Source organism: Varanus komodoensis, unplaced genomic scaffold (assembly GCF_004798865.1).
Source record: "Varanus komodoensis strain SLA01 unplaced genomic scaffold, ASM479886v1 scaffold1, whole genome shotgun sequence".
Classification (NCBI taxonomy): domain Eukaryota; kingdom Metazoa; phylum Chordata; class Lepidosauria; order Squamata; family Varanidae; genus Varanus; species Varanus komodoensis.
In genome coordinates, this window is record NW_025335268.1 from 128,604,599 (window position 1) to 128,624,620 (window position 20,022).

Consider the following 20,022-nt stretch of genomic DNA (forward strand, 5'->3'; position numbering starts at 1 on the left):
TGTGATAGTGGGTTCCAAGCACTATTAATGTTGTAGCCCTTTGCTTCTGGAACCCTAGAACCAGACTGCTAGAGGTGGGGGAATTGTGGCCTTCCCTATGTTTTGGCCCACAGCGCTCACCAGCCCTAACCAACATAGCCTATGGTGAAGGATCATGGGAGTTGTGGGCCAACAAATCTGGAGGACCACACATTGCCTGTCCCTGGGGCAAGGAGGTGAAACTTGGCCCACTGGCTATTGATGCCTCTAGTGAAAATTGTCTTATATCTATCCAAGTGCATGTATGAAAAAGCACAGTTTGAAGACTGCCCTAGCTTCCTTCTGTTCCTCTGGCTACTAATAAACTGCATTATTTCTAGAGCTGTGGGCAGATGGGCTCTTAAAATTCTCTACCAAATTTGTGGGCAGAGGAATGTTTACTGAATTTTGCTAGGGGAAGAGAAGTGCTCCAATAATTTCACACAAACAGGGCTGACCACAAGCGCGGCTTATAGCACAGCTTCATTCTTTTTCCATAAGGGTTTTTTCCTTTCCCAATCCAGGTGGCAGCGGTGAGCAAACTGGCAGGCTGCCCTCATCCTGTACGATGCAGGTGTGAGAGGAGCAGGTCTGTGCCCAGCTTCAGGGAAGAGGTGGAATGAGTGCCAAGCAAAACTCTGTCCTCTCGTGTTCTGAAAGCTTTCCCTCCCCATGAAAGGGGCTTGTTCTGCCACGTTCCTGGGGTGTGTTGTGCTTCATTTTTGTGGCGTTCTTAAGGTTACCCGATCACTGCAAGATGGCTGAGGGTACTTCTCTCCATAGCTGCCTGCACTTTCTGAGCTAAAAAAAAACCCAGAGGGGGGAATTATGTCACGATGACTCCCACTGCATTTAATTCCCGTGTGGGAAGTCAAAGAGGCCACCTGATCGTGCAACGAAAAAAGGACACTTGTATATGCTCCCCATCCACCACTTACATCAGGTGTGCGCAAGAACCCAAACCCAGCCCACAAGAATTTCTCTGAAATTCTCTTCCATTGATTTTTGTTTTGACAGCAACTTTTTTCCTATCAGACTGAATGAGAAAGGTTAAAAAAGAACCATGGGAGAATGTTTTTGGCACAGCACTATTTATATTCCAAAACCCATCGCTCTTTCATTACCCTTGCAAGTAAGCACTCTCTGGCCATGTGCTGTCTTTGTGACTATACCTTCCCCAGACGTCTAGGCTCTGCGAAGCCTGCGTTTTACTTCAGGAGTGTCCACACGTGCTGCAAATCACATCTAAAGCAGACGAGAGAGTTAGTCGGGCTTCGCTGCAGCACATTTCTGGCTCCTGTGGCTTGGTGTAGTTTGCCTACAGTCTACCAAGAGAGGGGGCAGGCAGCATCTTTAGAGCATCTTTGGGGATGTAGGCAGGACTACTGCATCTTGGAAGAAGAAGGCAGGACTGCAGAACCGATGCTATGCCATAGCTAGCACCTATTCTTACACAGTGAGGCCAGCCCTCACTTTCCCATCGCCCACGTGGCATGTACAGGCTGACCAGCCATGCAATATGCTTTCCATTCCATTGCAGTACGTGATCAGCTCCTCAAGGTACAGCATTTTGAGCTGCTTGCAGCAGGTCCAGCCAGACCTAAGGGAGCACCTGGCACCCTCAGGTAGTTGCCTGCCATGTTGATCTTCCCTAAGCATCCCACAGCACCGAGTGTTGCATCACTCAGAGGCATTTTGGGAAATGGTAAATGATGGACAGTTTCCTAGGAAAGTGGTCAGGAAAGGAAGTAGATGCATGGGTCATATTCTTCCTTCTAAACTAAAAATGGCTCAGGGTTCAGCCATATGAGCTCTCCATGAGGATGGAACAGAAAAAGGTTCGGGCAATGCATGGCTTGTGGCCTACATGTAGAGTCCAGGGCCTTTTTGTGGCCACAGAGAGTAGCACCCCAGAGAGAAAGGGTATGTGAGAAGTCATCCCCAGGCATTCTTTTTCCCTAGAAAATTTGGCTAACATTGCTGGACACAGTTAAAGCTTCCTCTCATGCAAGTGACACTGTTGAAAGTCACTCTGGTTAGGAGGTGGCTTTAATTGCACCCCACCCCACTGGGAGGGGGTGAGGTTAGATCCTTCCCCAGACAGCACCAGTTCCAGGCTTCTGAGGGCAAGGCACTGCAGTGGGCTTTCTGCCCCACTGAGTCTACCTTTTCCACCCTCGTTGTCACCGGCTGCTCCTGCTCTGCATCCTCTTCCCCCTCATTGCTCCCACTTGCTTGCATGACTGACAGAGTGCTGGTGAGAGAGCAAGTGGCACCTACTGCTGTCCTTTCTCACCACCACCATTGTCTGGGCCAGAATGAGGGCAGGGGACAACCAGGTTGTGATAATGAGGAGGAGGAGGAGGGTCCAGGGTGCTCCTGTCAGTGCGCCCCTATTGGGGTGTGGATCCTCAGCAAGTGCCCTGCCATGCTTCCCTTTGGTGCCAGCCTCGCCCCCAGCAACCTGCAGCTGGATGTGTGTCGGATGTGTTGAGCATGATACGTGGATGTAAATGCATGCTGTGTGTGCATGGGCAGATATGGACATGTGGGGATGCGTTGCACAGCTGCCCAACTAGCAGCTTACGGGACCCTCATCCCAAGGGAAGCTGCACACTTCCGAGTTAGAATGCAGAGTGCTTTGTTTTCCGCAGCCCAAGCAAGTGCTAGGGCAGGCTTTTTCCGTGGAGTCCTCAATGTGGTAAGGGTCTAAAATAGCAAGGACATTCAAAGTTAATTAAATTGCAAGGCGTGGGTCGCCTTCTTGCTAGAGAAGGAAGGCTGATTCATTATTTTCATTAGGCCTTGCCCCAGAGCTACTGTCCTTCTAACTAGGTCTGGAGCGCTCGAATCAGAAAGTGTTTCTAAGGCGTACAGTGTTTTGCTCAAGCCCAGCGTATTCAACAACAGCCTATTATGGAGACTCTCCTTGCATTGAACCAGATGCTTGTCTTTTACAATTAAGCAGCCTCAGAAACATACTGTCTGCATTGGAAGGAGATGAGAGATAATAGAAAAATGCTATATCAGAAGAGAACAAAGTGGAAACACAATTGTTATTTGCCTTACAGTCCAGTATAAGATCAGCAATTAGTTCAGCCAGATTAAAAGGCTACATGTTGAAATGGCAAAACTGGATGTCATGTAATCTGGTTCACGGCCAGAGTTCCATCAGTGCTGAGCTTTCCTCATTGCACCAATGTGCTGAGGGTGCCTTTCCTGAAGGTGGGCTTTTGGGATGGTTATTTGCATCCACCACGTTGTTATGAGGTCCCCAGTCCCCGTACGTATGCGTTTTTCTGAAATAACCCAAACCATGATGGATGCTGGGGTCAGATCACTCTGCTTAGCTGAGCTAGATTTTGGGGGTGGGGGTGGGGCATGTCTTCAGGCAGTCTGGTTCCACAGGGAACGTCAAGCAGGAATCTAGCATGACTTGGCTTCCTTTTCTCAGCTCCGCTGAGGATAGCCGTAGTCTTGTCAGATGTGCCACCGGCACCTCTGAAGGGCTGCTCTTGCGTGCAATTCCTCATCGTCCAAAATGGCTACAACAGGCCACTACATGACTGGATGTTGTAGTGCCGATGATGTCTTTTCATGAAAGAAGGAATAGCGTTTTAAAATTGGCTTTCTCCATCATCTGCAAATTAAACATGAATGGTGAGAGCAATCCATTTTTATATACGAAATTATAATTAAAAAGTAATAATAAAAATCAGGAACAGACCATTCTCTACATCTGTGCCACATTAATGCTCAAGAGGTGAATTATAAGCATAGGTATGGAAGTTATCCACTAGCTTCTACAGCAGTCTCTCCCAAGCTGGTGCCCTCCAGATGTTTTGGATGACAATTTGCAACGTTCCTGACCAGTGGCCATGTTGACTGGGGCTGAAGGCAGTTGAAGTCCCAAATATCTGGAGGGCACTGTGTTGAGGAAGGCTGTTCTAGGGGGTTGGGTGGTATCATTAACAGTGAGGAATATTGCTGGCTTCCTCTAGTAAAGCAAAAAGACTTTGACTAGGGGAAAATAGCACTGTTGGTTGGTTAGTTTTAGAGGAGGATCAAGTGTCCAGTTCTCAAGAATGGATTTGACTGTACAGGAGCTCTTTTGATAACAGCCATGCCTTGTTTGCCTCTTGGCAAGCAAGGAGCCAGTGTTGTTTGCCATATGGCTCTTTTTTTGGCTAGTTCTGTTATACTAACTGCTGGTTGTATGTGCTGTGAGTTGATGGTAACACAATTCAAGGTCTCGTGATGGGCAATCACACACATAACTCTGCATGCACCGATTGGGTTAATACAACACATCAAAGCCCTCTGAACTTTTTATCATGCACTGTGGTTAAAATTGGACTGAGCCTGAGAGAGGTTCAGGCACAACAGGGGTTGTGTATGGCTTCCTCCCGTCTTTTCCCCCATAGCCCCCAGTCCTCCTGCAATATCCCAGGTATACAGAGAAGTTTTCTAAGCCATAGAAAACCATTTAGTGCTGGCTGAGCTTGGCTTTTGCTTTTGCTTTTCTTTTTTACAAAAGTTCCTTTGTGCCATTCACATTTGGGAAAGTGGGGCAGCTCAGGACCACATGAACATCCCTCCAAAAGCCTGAGGATTCTGCTAGAAAGGGGGTTTCCAGCACCACCTTAGAAAGCCTCTGAAAAAATAGTTACGAGAAGCCTAGCATAAGGCAAGCCACCGCTCAGCTGTGGTGTAGCCTGGCTGAACAGCCTGCGGCCATCACGGCCCCTTCCTGCTGCTCAGCCGTGGCACACCATAGCTGACCAGTGGAATGGAAGGGCGTTTTCCTGGCATGCTGCAGCTGGCCACCAGGAAGCGGCAGGGCTGCATCCAGCTGAGTCCCCCTGAGAAGAAGCCTGGCCAAATGCGCTATCCTAAGCCTGCAGTCCTTCCTCTCCATTCTTGGATGGCACAGCACCTGTGGGCAACCTACCACCTCAGGGCGGGATGGCAGGCCAGTGTCTACGGGGCACCTCTCCCCAGGTCTCATCTCATGTTTGTGAAGGGGATGTGGGGAAGGCATCCGTGCTGCCTGCCTTGTGCGTATCCTTCTTGGAAAGTGCGCAGGCCAGGCAACAGGGAAGGGATGCCTCCCACCCCTTTCCCACTGGGAAGAAGATGCACGGGACACGGGCCCCCAGCTGCTCAGCTTGTCTTCCTTTTGATACGGAAGTAGCACCTTCCTGCCCATCACTGTCTCTGCACTGGTGAAGCAGCTGAGATCCCTCCACTGGACCTCACTTCCTTGCAAACTCCTGGAGAGGCTCAATGGCTCTTCTCAGGCTTCTGCTGGAGCCAGAAGGAGAGTGGGATTGCCCACAAGCAAACCTGTTCTCCCTCAGGCATTAGCAGGCAGCCAGGGGAAACCAATAACAGCCGTTCTTTGCTGGCTGTGATCAGCTAGAGCCTCTTGGTCAGAGCAGCAAAGCATTTTTGTCACTCTGGGCAAGAGACTATTTTAATTTTCAGCTTGATGATGGTTTAGTGTGGCATCTGAATTCTGCCATGTTGATTAATCCCTTCAACAGGCCATGGGAACTGGTGTGGTTGATAAGCCAGTCTACAAGAATAGTGCTGGTTCAGATGATGTATTAACTCTGCAGGTGGTTATTAGGGTTAACATGTTGCCCAAACCTAGACACTGACTTGTGGCAGCGGCAGTCACACTTTGCCACATTGCAAATGCTATTTAACATTCCTTTGATATACCGCCTGTGAAACTGGCAAAGGTAAAGATGGTATCTTGTCACCCATCCATGCTCTCTGTATGGAAACTGTTAAGGCAATTATCACTGTCTGTACTTTTTGCATTTCAGTTCCTTTTGACACCTACCCCTTCCTCCAGATGGGTATAAAAACCTTCCGGCTTGAGGTTAACATGTCATGCATATGACGAAGTGGACAGTGTCTATGGAAGTGTATGCAATAATACATTTCTTAATATTTAAAGTGTCACAAGAAACTTGGGTTGTTTTAGCCTAGATTTGAGTCACTGAAATGAGCTTAACTGGGTGGCTATGAATGTTGTTGTAGGCATTTGGTTAAGATGTACCTCTTCTTTCCCTGCTGTTTTGTCCTTGTGGCGCTATCCTATTTCAGCTCAGTGCACAATGTCTGGTCATATTCTGCAAGTAACAGCCTGAGACAAACACAATTTTACAAGCCAGATCTAGGGAGGATGTGCTATATGGCTATAACAAGCAAATCTGGCTATAGCAAGCAGATTCCTAAATGTTGATGTTCTTGGCTCTCTTCCTTAAGTACAGCTTAGCACAGCTAGGGTACGGCTGGAATATTTAGAATCTCCAAACAAACAGATAAAAAAGGAGAACTCAGCGCCAAGAAAATGTCAGTCAAATGCCTGTCAAATACTGAGGGCTGCATTCTGTGTTGACATTCTGGAACTTGCTAAATATTATGAAGATCCTCATGGATGATGAAAAGCACCTTGTGCATGTGTTGTGGCGAAACGGGAGGCAGGTGGATGTGATGCTTCACTGTCCCATCTTGAAGGAAAAAGCATTTGATTAAAGTAAGGGTAGAGAAATTCTGGTTCATAGACCAGATGGAGCCTGCAGAGTGTTTGCACGCGAACCGTGATGTACACCCGCCCCCAAATTAGGCTTTAAAAGAAAGCTATTTTTGGTGCAAAGGGAAACCTTTTCTTTTTTGCCACACATGGCAGAGGGTGGGAGGGAAAGGTTTTGTGGTGGGTTCCAACTGGGGAGGGAAGGGTTAGCCCCTGCTTTCTGTCTTCTGCGCCCCCTCCAAATCATTTCACTGTGGCAAACAGGCTTTTTGAAAGGTGCCAATGGAGCCTATTCTCAAAGGTGAGGCATAGTGCTGAGGAAGGGGGGCAGCATTCGCTTGCGAGGAAAGGTGGGGGAGAGAGAGATGAAGGGGGGGAAGGAGGAACAGAAAACAGGGGAAGAAAGAGAGAAGATGAGCATAAGAAGAACAGAGGTGCGTCAAAGCAAAGCTTATCTGATGCAGCAGGCAGTTCCCTCAGATGCCCCAATTAGAAGTCCACAAGCAAGTAATCTGTCCAGCTCATGTTCCCCAGCAGCTAGTGTCGAGAGGCAAATTGTCTCTAATACTGGAAGCAGTATGTAACCACCACAGTATGTGGCCGCTGAAAGCTTTATCCTGTATGATTAGGAGAGAGAAAAGGTGCGTGCGTGTGTGTGTGGGGGGGGGGTTGGGGGGGTGCTTAGCTAGGAGAAAGTGTCATTTCATTTGGCAGAGAAAAAAGAAAACGAACGACTGGCATAATTTCACTGACCAGTAAGGCATCTCCTTACACGCTTAACAAGAATGTTAAAGGATTAAACATCTCTGAAAGGCAGAAAATGTTATGGCCAGTGTTTCTGATAGTATCTAAATATGGATATCATCATCATCTGGTACATTCGATTGTTCTTAACTCTGGTGGTTTTGGCATTTCATTATTGATATACACCAAGTTCTTGCAATTGTCAAGATTTCAAAGCTGTGTCCCTCGTCCCCCAGATTCCTTTAAACTTTATAACTTCAGGGGCCATTTCCCACACTGATTCATTGACATCTGGTGAAAACTTCTGAGCAGTTGCATTATCAGATTATGCTTTACAGAGATTCGGGGAAGGACAGACCAGCTTTCCCCAGCCTGGTGCCACTGCACCTGATGAGAATACCAGCACCATAGACTGGGGATGATGTGAGTTGTCCAACGCATCAAGAAGGCACCAGGTTGAGGAAGGCTGTTCTAAGCTTCACCACTTTCATATGTCATGTCCTAAAATGTCCCCTACACTCTCTTGCACCCGTGCATTGCAGGGGAAGATCTGTAAAGGGTAGGATGGTTCTTTTCCAAACAAACTTATTGAATTGACAGTCGGATTAACAGAAACTGAAGCTTCAACAGTGTTCAACCTGAAGAATACAGTTTGAAAGTTGCTGCCATCTGCCTTTTCTTCTTCCTGACCTATTCCACATCTTCCCATCCTCTAGAAGTCTGTTCATTTGTGAAGACCATTTCACACTTTTACTTGATGAGAACTGTCTTTGATTTAAAATATAGCATGGCTTACATATGGCACAAAATTAAATATTAAAAGTTATGGCAATGCTAAAAGGCTTTGACTTGCCATCAGTAGACCAGGGCTAATTAGGTGCTCAGCTTTAAATAGTTGATGTAATTGGCACCAGACTTTCTTCAAAGCCCTGGGTGAGATATGCCCTTGCAAAGCCCATTCATGCTCCCAGTGCTACTATAACAAGCTATTAAACTTGCTCAAAAGGTGCCATCTTGTTTTGGGAAAACTTTGCGAGTGTACAGACACTTTTTACACAGTCAGTCATGTCTCTAATTGGAGTTCTCCTTCCTGGCTTGCTGAAGCTGAGATGTAAGTCCCAGTGTGTGATTGCATGACTGGTAAGAGTCTGGTTGTAACTAGTGGGGCTCCTAGTCCTGCTTCTGCCAGACAGAAGAGGAAGCCATGTCACCAATAGTGTTGGCCTCTTCCCCATCTGATGGGCACTTCTGTTCTATTGGTAATCCTTGCTTACCATTTCCTTGATCCTTGGTTGCTTTTCCCTGGTATACTGAATTCTCTCCAAAATACCTGAAAGCAAGTACAGCAGCTTTTCCCAGTCCAGTGCCCTCCAGATGTTTTGGCCCATAACTACCAGAATTCCTAATTGCTGGCCATGCTGGCTAGGGCTGATGGGAGCTGTGGTCCAAACCAACTGGTGGGCAACAGGTCGGGGAAAACTGCTTTAGAGTATTGTATAGGTTTGCTCTAATTCCTGCAAAACAAGACAGTGAGCGTTGCTGCTGTGCATTTGGTGAAGACCTTAAGTTTGGAAATATAGAACTGAATGACATAAAAGGAGGGAATACAGATGCTGATCCTCCACAAATGCCCCTGAGCAACTCCTTTGAAAGGGTACTGTAGATCAAAGACTTGCTTCATGATGACAGCAGTCCTCATTTAGGAAGTTACTTAAGCATGCATTTAATTTAAACATGGGAATTAAGCTCCATTTACTCAATGGAGCTAAAGCACATGATTAAATTTAAACAGGAGATTAAATACTCTGCCCAGTGACACCATGTCTGCCAGGAGCAAGTGTTCAAAATCCATCAAGAAGTCTTCTAAAACCAGAAGCTTGAAAGATTAAACTGTAGCCTTCTACCATTGAGAAAATGTCTCCCTGGAGGTGCTCTTCTAAATGCAGCTGTGTTTACAGGACTCAGCTGAGGGAAAAGAATTTACTTTCTGTGGGAGGACACAGGTTTGCAGCAGCAAACACCTACCTTTAAGGCTAATCCCTTCCCTTGATCACTTTGGAAAAGTAAATTCCAGACTTAGCCTTTCTTCTGATTCACTTTGTCTTCCACACAGTCTATTAAGCACTGTTGTTAACCATTTAGGGAGGTCGCCCAACAGCAGGGCTGGCTGAACTGAGTTGAACTATCAGTTCTGGTTTGGTCTGGTCCGCATCAGGTTCCTTGTTAGATATGCAGAAAGCAAGACAGCAGGCAGGGAGCTAGTTATGCTACTATTCCTATATTCTTGGCTAACCCTAAATTAGCTGTGCTATGTCTTTTTGTGAGTGTGAAAGTTAAAGCTGTTTTTCTATTTTGGCTGGTAAAGCATACAGAGTAAGACAGGATTGGATGACACTTCTCCAGTTTGGTCCAACATTTGGAGGTCAGAAAATGTGTGCCGCTCCTTTCTCCCTCCTCGTGTACCATCCTTGCCTGCACATATGGAAAGACATTGTCCAAAGGCCACCTGTGCTTCGACAATTCAACATATAGAAACAGAGTGAGTCAGAAGGGGCCTCCTGGGCCATGTAGTCTGACCCCAAGTTTTAGCCAGCTCCACTCATGACATGCCTATATGTACACCTAAAGCAAACCAAAAAGAACCAAGCAAGTCATTTCCTAATTTAATTAAGAAATCAGCTACATTATTTTCACCTAGATGTGCTGAATTTGCACACATCTAGGTGATGATAGAATATAGGCGATATTTGGACAATCCCCCAGGGCTTGGGACAATGAGACAACTGTGCTCTTTTGTTCCTCTTCATTCATTGGCTGGATTGGAGATGGTGAGAAGTATAATTTGATCAGGTCCCTAGTTTCTCCTTTCTAATTACATAGCTTCCACAGATCTGGAATATATATAAAATTAAATCTGAATACAACATTCAAATCTCAAGCCAAGATGTTAAGGAAGGGCCATTCTAGCCACCCCACCTCTCTGAATTCTGGTTCACTAAAAGGTAAAAATGTCCCATCCTCACTTGTATAATTCAATAATAAATGTAGTGATAGAAGAATACTCCATTGTGTCCCCAGACTGGCACAAATTTAACTGTGGAATGGTGCCTCTCCATGAAGCAGTGTGGCCATGTATCGATAGAAGATATCCTTTTGTTGTAGGGTTGCTAGAAAACTCCTCTATTTTGAAGGAGCCTTTTAGTTGAAGGGCTATCTAGTCAAAGTCCATTTTAATGACAAAGATCTATCAGAATGGAGAGCTTTAAAAGACTCTGAAGTTGCCTATCAACATTTTTATGCAAATTGGTGTCCTCCTTTGTCCTCTTTGTTGATGATTTGTAAGTAGCTATGTTATCATGAAGCATGAGCTGAGAAACTCTTTTTCCACTCCAGAATAAGAAATGTAATAGGGGTCCCTTTGACTCTCGGAGAATGAAGAACTTTTGCTTCTGATGAAAGAATAATATTGAGAAAACTCTTTTCCTTTATCAAGGAACTCAAGCAGAGAAAATTACTTGAAATTGTTTCATGCACTGGCTCTCTACTCATGGTGAACCAGTTGAATGCAGGTACCACCAACAGAAAGGGGAGGTACTATAGATCAATGACAGAGTATTTTTGCAAGCAGAATTTTTGCATTCTGGGTTAAATTCCTGACATCTCCAGGTAGGACTGGAAAACTTCCTACCAGAAACCCTAAACAGCTGCCTCTAGTCCATGCCAACAGTACTGGACTAGCTGAGCCAATGATCTGCCCCCCTGTGAGCGGCATTAAATCATGTTCTTATAGATGTAATTTTCTGCATGTACCTCCAAATTACCGACATGTGGATAGTGTTGGAGTTTTAAAATCTGCTTCCAGCTGTGAAGTCAGGATTCCCAGACATGCAGCATCAACACTTTTTGATTAGCAGGGTCATGGATATCAAGTGCTACCCCACTCAGAGTTCCCATTTCCCTCCAAGCTTAGCCTGATCCTTACAGTACCTGGGTAGAATCCCCCTCCCATAAGCAACAACTTATTGTTTCTTGTTGTAATTCCAAGTACTTTTTCCAGGGCCATGGCTCGGAATGGGCAATTAGTTTGACAAAGAACCTGCTCCTAGCAGATGGAACCCCCTGGTTTACTGATATGAATAAACACACTGCCTGCAGGCTGGGACTCTCCTTGGGGGTCCTGGCTATGGAGACTGCCATGATGAGCACCTGTGCATCCGAATTTACCACAGGCACTCACACTCCTTGGAACCCACTTTCATAGCTCCTATTGCCTGGGCTGGCAACCTGCTGAGGCTGAGACTGCATGTCCCATGACATTTTGATTTTTCATGACAGCCTTTCTCCTGCACGCCTTGAGCGATCTGCTGTTGTCACCTGCACTGGGTTTACAAATTTCATGGGGGCATGCACTCCCCCCCCCCATTCCTTGATCAGTCCAAGGGCCAAGGACCTTCCTTCTACAGAAATTTGGCATTATGATGTTTACAGCACTTTGGCACATCTTATTCATTCATCTCTGGGCTTGTAAAACTTGCTAATACAGCACATTCTGCATTAGATGATTACTGCTAGAAACTGGCTGGAGCTCCCCCACTGGCACTTCAGATTCTAATTGACAAAACTAACATGGTTTGTAAGTAAAGAGTGGGATTTATAATCCTTGCAGAGCTGGGTTTCAGCACAGGAAAGCCTTGGGCAACTTTCCACAGCAAAGCTGTGCTAATGTCCTCAATCTTGTGCTGTAGCGGCTTTCTGTCACCAAATCAGCTAGCTAGTCCCTTTTGTTATTTCAGAATTTGGGTACCCAGTAGACACATGCACACACAGAACTCCAGCTTGGCATCTCTTAGACCAGTCTTCCTCAATCTAGTGCTTTCTAGATAGTTTGGAATACAACTCCCAGCATCCGTAGCCAGCCTGCTGAGAATTGTTGGACTAACACATCTGGAGGGTATCAGGTTGGAAAAGATGTCCTAGACACACCTCAACTCTTTCCATGGCTATTTTTCCCTTAAACTACATTGTGCTTTGCAATTTCTGGTGCAGTTCTCTGTTGAAAAAGTGGCATTTTTGAATAGATTGTACATGGTAATTTCATGATACAGATGACTTATTATGGCCCATTAAAGTCAGGAGCTGCACCTCTCAAGAGCTGTTTTCACAACTTACAAGTTGTGGTCAAATTTGTCCTGAAGTGGGAGGGAGGAGAAAGTAACCAATAGTTTTTGTTTAAGGAAAGGGCTAGAGACTCCAGTTGTTCTGCTATCTTGGCTTCTGATCACTGCTGTAGTAGGTTGGACTGGTGTGCCACTAGTTCCAGTTGTTGATGTGGAGTGGAGAAAGGTTGTCCCCCTCTGCACATGCTGGATGGGTGGAACTGAATAAAGCAAGCCAGATGATAATGTAATTCAAAGCATCTGCCTCTTGTGGAGAGTTTGGGGCGTGATTTATGAGCAGCAAAGAAATGTTGTCCAAAACACGGCGCAAATTTCTGTCCTGCAACAGCAGGAGATTGGACCCGATGGCCTTCATGGCCCCTTCCAACTCTACTATTCTATGATTCTAAGCCACCGTAGATCCCCAAGTTCACAACGTCTTCTGGTAGTTGAAAAAGTCAGAGATGATGTTACTGAATAAAATCTTGGTTTTATTGTTGATAATGGCCTTGAGTATAAATTTGGGATAGGGTGAGGTGGAGTAGGGATGGCAAAACAGGATATATACAAAATACATAAATAATAAATCAAACAGAGCAGCAGCTGTACATGCCCAAAAGTTTCATGAAGGTACTTCCCTACTGTTGCACTCCTATGTAATTCTCAGAGAAAGGGCAGAGGGATAACCAGCTAAACTTTCTCACTTCAAGTGGCAAAGATGTGGAAATGCGACTTTCTTCTGACTGCAGCTACAGGGATGTCTTCAGGCAGGATTGACAACCTGGCATTCGTTCTGCAGGTATTTTGGACTGTAACTTCCATATTCTCTAACCACTAGGACATGCTGGCTGGGGCTAGTGGGAGATGTATTCCCAAACATTTGGAAAGTGGCATCTTGCCATTACCTGGCCTAAAGATGGGCAGCTTTGTATAGGGTTGTGAAGAGCATGGGAAGCTGTGGCTTAGACATGTACTGTAACAACCACTGTGGCCAGGGACAAGCACACTTAAGTAACAACCCAGTCTTTCCCCACTGTGCTGTAATCACTGGCGTTCAAGGCTGTCTTTACCCCTCTTTTTGCAGCTGTTTGGGGCCCCTCATTTTTTTGCAGCTGTTTCTCTTCTGACCATAAGAGAATATTCTATTAATTGCCATTTACTGCCCAGGTCAGAGAGAGCATTTCACTTGCTACTGTTGTTATTTTAAAACTGTTCACTGAATGTTTCTTTATGTGGTGTTGTAGTGGGCAAGTGGTTGATTGTTGATGAGTATGATACGCTTTGCTGTGTATTGGCTTGGACATGAATGTGTAGGGAAAAGCACTGAACCAATGCAGCATGTACGAATATGATTCTACATCTGATGGTTGCGCAACGTTTTATGTGGTGCAGATGGAAAAAGACTGGATTGAGATGGGGGAACATCAGACTTCTCTGGTATATTTGAGTACACAGAGCAAGGTATCTGCAGATGCTTGGACTTGCGTATGTTGTCTCGACTGATGTAATCCCTTCGCTTGATTGTACCAGTCATAGCTATCCTCATCCTAGTCTATCTGGAGGTCCTCTGTTTTGTTGCATGTCTTGCTTGCATTCCACTGTCACTGGTTTTAACACAGCTTGGCCCACATAGCTTTGTCTTTACATACCACTGGAAAGCCACAGTCTAACATTTACCCATAACCTTTGTTTAAAGGAGAGAAAGATGATACAAAAAGGAGATTCTTTTCCTGGTCTAGTCTCTGACCAGGCAAGTAGAAGTAACAGAGCCATTTTTAGCAGCTTCCACATAGCAGACTTAGCCTGGGGCAGGAATAACATTGCTGCGTGGAATTATTTCAGGTGTTCTGAGGACTGTAGCAGTAGGGTCAGTTCCCTTAGTCCTTGCACCACTTCCGTGATGGTGGAGTTACAGTGCTGAGAACACGCAAAGCCACCACCACCCTTCTTCACACTCCTAGGACCACCCCCTTGGCACACAGCTCCAGATGTGGAGGACCTGGAATTCCATGCACAAGGTTCTCCATGTCAGCAACCACACCTCACAAGAGGGACACGGCAGGGACAATGTAAGGCATCAGCATCTTCAGTCCTGTGCCCAATCCAGTCCTGTGAAACCCCAACCCTGCCTGCCTGCCTGCATGCCCATCTCCGAGTGTCTGGGCAGATGGAAGAGCAAGAAACAGCTGCTCCAACTTGCTTGCCCAGTCCTCCTCTCTGGGTGTGTATGTGCGTGCGCGCAAGAGGACTGGAGCAAATGAATTGGCAACTGTGCAAACGGGCATGATGGACTGCTCAGGGAATGAGAATCCTCCAAAACCTGGAGCCAGCATATAGGACCGGCTTATAGGAAGGAGCTGCTGATCGGTGGTGATCCTAACTTAGTGGTGGACAGTGTTGCAGTCAGGTAATTTTGCACCCGGAATGTATTGGTCTTGAGTCCCAGTGCATAGTTATCCTCTCCCTTCACCCAGCCAGTATTCCAGGCTTTGCAAATGCTTATACATTATACTCCTACATGTTAGTACAGGGATAAGTAACAAGTGGCCCAAGGACACAAATGTGCCCCTGGACATCTTTGTACATCCACCCCCACATCATCCTCACCAACCAGCAGCAGCAGCAGCAGCAGCTGTGGTTGCTGTACAATAGGTTTCCGTTGGTGCTGGGTTCAAAGCAATTGTTTAGTGCGCTGGGGCTCTGATCCCACCTGTGCTTTGCACACAGTCTTACGGACAGGTTCCTTGTCCTTTGCTTTACCTCCTATGGCAAATGTTTTGTGAGGGTGTCCAGGCATTTCTAAAATTGCTGAAAGTGCCCACGGCCCAAAAGCAACCATGTTAGAACTACTGCCCCTGATTTAAAAAACAAAATACTTGGAGCATGTGCAGGTTTGCAATTTAAACGCATTATGACTGCATGATGACAGACTTTGCTTCTACTGCCTCATGCCGTCATCACCTGCTGCTTGCTGGATAGTCAGGTGTGTGTTTGGGTGCCCCGGCTGCAGAGTCCGGTTCTTTTGCCCCAAGGTCCTACCCTAACTGTACCACTGAGTGGGTAGACTTCAGGCTTGTGAGATCTTTCCCTTTTTACTTGAATCCCAAGATCCACTAGCTGGAGCCTGGCTCAAAAGACATACACTTTGGATAAGAGACTTCTGAGCCCAGGAATGTGAATGCTGGAACCGAATACAGCTTGTTGTCCATCCAAACAAAATGCCACTGCTGGTACCCCAAGCCGCCTTCATTCCAGCCGTATAATTTATGTCAGGGGTGGGGAGAATTGTTTTGGGCCCATGATTATTAAATACCTGGGAGACAGAAATCCTTGCCGGTTTGCTGTAAATCACAGAGATTTACTCCATTGGATCCTGAAATAACTTATGCCTACCTAACCTGTAGCCATTGTAAGGGGACACCACTGACAGAGGAGTGTCTGCTTTAGCACAGGGCAGGTTCATGGCTTCTGACTAGCAATGCCTGGCTAGCGAGGACAACTGGAAAGTCAGCAGATTTACATCTGCCCAAGACTGACCTGGGCATCTTCTGCTTCCACTGCTGTCTCATGGGACACCTACTGGAATTCCTCTCCCTTTAGGCCACAACCACCCCTTCTGAGAAGCTCCACCCCGTGATGAATCACAGCTGCACTTTTCATCGTGTGGTAACTGGGAGGAGGGAGGCAAAGGACTGTGGGGTGTGTGGGAAGCACAATGTCCACTGTTGTATTTCATTTGTAATTTTAATTGGCTTATCAGAGACAAAGAGGTGATGACAGAGTTAGAAAATGGAATATTTCTGCTCTTTCTTTTTCTCAACCCCTGGCCCACTCCACTTGCTTTCTGTCTCCTGGGATGTTTTGAGTTATGCAGCATGGAGATCAGCCACTTCAAAACAAAGAGCTTCTTTTACTTTGAAACCTCTCTTACATCAAAGATTATCCCCCCACCAACATCCTCCCCCCACCCTGTAGCTGAAGCAATGCTGACCTAGCATAAAGCCATCTAGCTATGGTAGATTGGTATACAAAGGTTTTTTTCTTTCTTTCATTTTTTTTTTACAAAAAAAACAAAAACTGAAAAGCAGGATTTTCTTTGCCCTCCCTCTTCCTTTTTTTAAATGTTATTCACAAAAGTTTACAAAATAGCCTTGAAATTAAGCTCTTGGGTTGAAATCCAATCCACTTTTGCTAATCAACATAGCTAATTGGTTCGAAGATGCATTCATTATTTTGAGGATCATTACTGTGAATCATGATTCCCTAGCCTGATAAGGTTGCCTTCTCATCAAATCCAGCTTCCCCAAGGTGATTCCCAGGAGGCAAATCATGCAGCCTGCAAGATGAGGCTTGTCGCATGTGGGGCAATATTCTCAATGGCGATACACAGGCACACACAATGGCACCCCCAAAGGGAAAGGCCTTTTTGTATTTCCAAGGGACCAGCCATTTGCTGAGCAAAAAGTCACGTTGGTAACAAGCTGCCAAAGGATCCACAGGATGCCTGGGAACAGAGGGGTTTTGAGATGTTGAGCTTGGTGCTTTCAGCTCATGCAATTTACTCTTGACACTGCCTATCGTTGCAGTAAGTTCCTTTTATAACAATGGATTGTCTGTCTTGGCATAAAGGGTAATCAGTTTGGCCGTACTGATGATTTGGGTGAATAAGGGGCACACCAGGCTTTTGTCTTCTCCATCCTTCATGCTATTTGCTTTCACAGTTGAGCACTCCCCCCCTCATTTATATTTGGTAATTGAAAAGAAAAAAAACCCACCAGATCTTCTTGCCCACCCTCCATGGTGAAAACAGCAACCCATCAACCTTCAAGAGTCCAGTTGTGTTGCTTGTACCTCCATGGCTAGGAGTGTCTCACTCTTTCTCCCTTGATCCCAGTGTTGGATGAAAGTGGGATATACTATGCGCACTGAAGAAGAGCCTGTTTTCCATGGCGTACAGGTCCCTGGGCTCCCAGCTTGTGGCTTGGAGGAACCCAAGCCATAGTGGCCTATAAGGCTAATAGACAGCAACAAAATACAGAGGAACAGCACCATCAGAGTACCCTGCCTGCTTTCCCAGTACTGGTATTGAGCCTCTTTAGTCCTGGCATTGACACAGGCCACCTTGCTCTTCAAGTTTACAAAGGCCACGTGAAGGCATGCCCAGTACTCTGTGCTGTGGTGCAGCCGTGTGATATTGTATGTGTGAGTGCCAGTTGGGATACGGGCCACGCTTGTCATATCCAAGCTGGGGCTGAAGCTGGACCATGTCAGGTTAGAAGAAACTGTGTTGAGGTGAGGTTTCCAGGCAACCAGAATGTGGTAGGCCTGGACTTCCTTCACAAGCAGTTCTAGCATGTCCTCACTGAAAGGGAAAGAATGATTAACCATCAGGCGGATGCTTCTGGTATCAGCACCTATGAGATTTTGAGCCATACACGTGTACAGCCCAGCCTCTTGTGCTGTAACCTTGTGGATCTCCATGGTCCCCTCAGGGTACACTTTATACTTCCCATCTTCTGAGTAGGGCATCAGCTTGAGGCCTGATGGTGTGACCCAGTATATCTCTGGTTCTGGTTCTCCCAGAGCCCTGCAGTGAAGAGAGATATCCTCACCATCCACCACCTCCAATTCTGAAGGAAAGCTTTTGTCAGAGATGAGGGGCAGGCACCTGTCCGTCATTTCCCTGAAGGGGACATCCCGGATGTGCTTCTTCTTCAGATCTGGGGGCTCAGCGCATAATGTGGATTGAGGCTCTATAAAGCGTATGTGATTCTCCGTGCTATTGACCCAACGGATGATACAGTCACAACGGATGGGGTTGCTATGGATGCTGATCTCCTGCAGGTTAGGAAGGGACTCTAGTGTCTGCTTATGCAAGGCACTTAGTGCATTATTGTTGAGCATGAGAGTCTCCATTTGGGGAAGGTGGTGGAAAGCATTGGGGTGGATGTAGGACAGTTTAGGGTTGTTGGTCACATCTAGTTTGGTCAGTTCAGGCAGGTTGATCAAGGCAAACTTGTCAATAGAAACCAGCTCCTCCATGTTGTTGAGTCCCAATTCCTTAAGGTGCAGCATGTTTGTGAAGTCACTCTGCTTGATCCTTTGAAGCGGGTTTTTGTTCAGATCCAAGAATTTAAGACCAGGGACTTGCTGCAGGGCCCGTTTGGGGACATTGACCAGCTTGTTGTCATAGAAAGAAAGGCTTTCCAGGCTTTTCAGGCCTACTAATGCATAATCTGAAATTTCCTTCAAGTTCATACCAGCAAGAACCAAACTCCTCAGATTTGAAAGGGCCCTGAAGTTCATATCTAAAATAGCATCAACTTTGTTGCCTCCAATCATGAGAATCTCCAAACTGGGCAGGACTTGGAACCAGCGGTTGTCAACCGTCCTCAGGAAGTTGGAGTTAAGGTGGAGCCGAAGGAGGTTTCTGAGGCCTAAAAAGGCTTGGGGTGAAATCCTGCGTATTTGATTGTGGTTCAGATAAAGCTCCTGGAGATTAGCCAGGCCCAAGAAGCTGTTATCAGGCAGTTCAGTTAGCTGGTTCTCTTCCAGGTGAAGGCTCAGCAATTGGGGCATGTTCTTCAGGCTGAAGTCCAAAATATCAGAGAAGCTGTTTTGTGACAGATCTACCTCAGTCAGGTTCTTCAGATAGCCCAGTTCACTCTGCTCAACCTTGACAATATTGTTGCTTTGCAACAGAAGGATTTGCGTCCCCTCTGGCAAGCTTTCAGGCACTGTGGAGATGAACAAATCATTACAGTCAACTGTGGCTGCCTCCCTGTACACAGATCTGGGTGTGTACCATGGTCTGATCTGGCAGACACACTGTAGTGGACACTTGACCTTCCAGGGCACGACAGGAATTGCAGTGGTGGTTGCCATACAGATGAGAAGCAAGTTCAATTGGAAGTGTCTCATTTTCAACTGGCAAGTCCAACTTCCATGCAAAGTGAAAGCTTTTACAGCACACATCTGGAACTCAACATGGACTGAAAACTAGAACAGGGCAGGAGCAGACAGCAAACAGTCACTGCCTTGCTACCCCTGGGTGTTTCTGCAGCTGTTACTGTTCCTGAGGAAGGATGCTCCGTTCAGGGTAAGAAGCTTCTTCAGCTGAAGAGGTCATAATGGGTTGAGTGACATTTCTCTCTCTAGTAAGAGCTTCTCCTCTTTCTCCTCCACAGGTGGTTCATTTTTTCTTTTGCTTGCATTATCAAGGCTTCTGAAGGTTTTACCTGAAAGAGAGAAAACCAACAACTCTGCATGAGAAATTAATAGTGCACATCATGACAGGTGGAAATCAACAGTTAGAACATCATTATGGAGATTTTGGGCAGAGGTAGGAAACACAATCCAAGGCACAATGGGACAGAATTTGGGACTGAGAAGGTTTAAACCATGTGAAAACTGATCAAACCAAGTTGACAAAGGAACCCTGCAAACGTTGGAAACATTCTAGTCCCGCTTTATAATTTTCCCAACATCTGGAAATAACATACAGAAGGCTTGATATTTTACAAGCCTTTCAGGCCTTGCATCCCACTAAAGAACAAT

The 20,022-nt window shown here is 46.1% G+C and overlaps 1 protein-coding gene across 1 annotated transcript; it reads right to left on the reverse strand.

Moving 5' to 3' along the window:
* Positions 1-17,289: 17,289 nt before the first annotated feature.
* Positions 17,290-19,440, reverse strand: LRRN2 (leucine rich repeat neuronal 2). The gene has a single exon (XM_044445644.1). The coding sequence runs from the start codon at positions 19,438-19,440 to the stop codon at positions 17,290-17,292; it is 2,151 nt and encodes a 716-aa protein (XP_044301579.1).
* Positions 19,441-20,022: the final 582 nt, after the last annotated feature.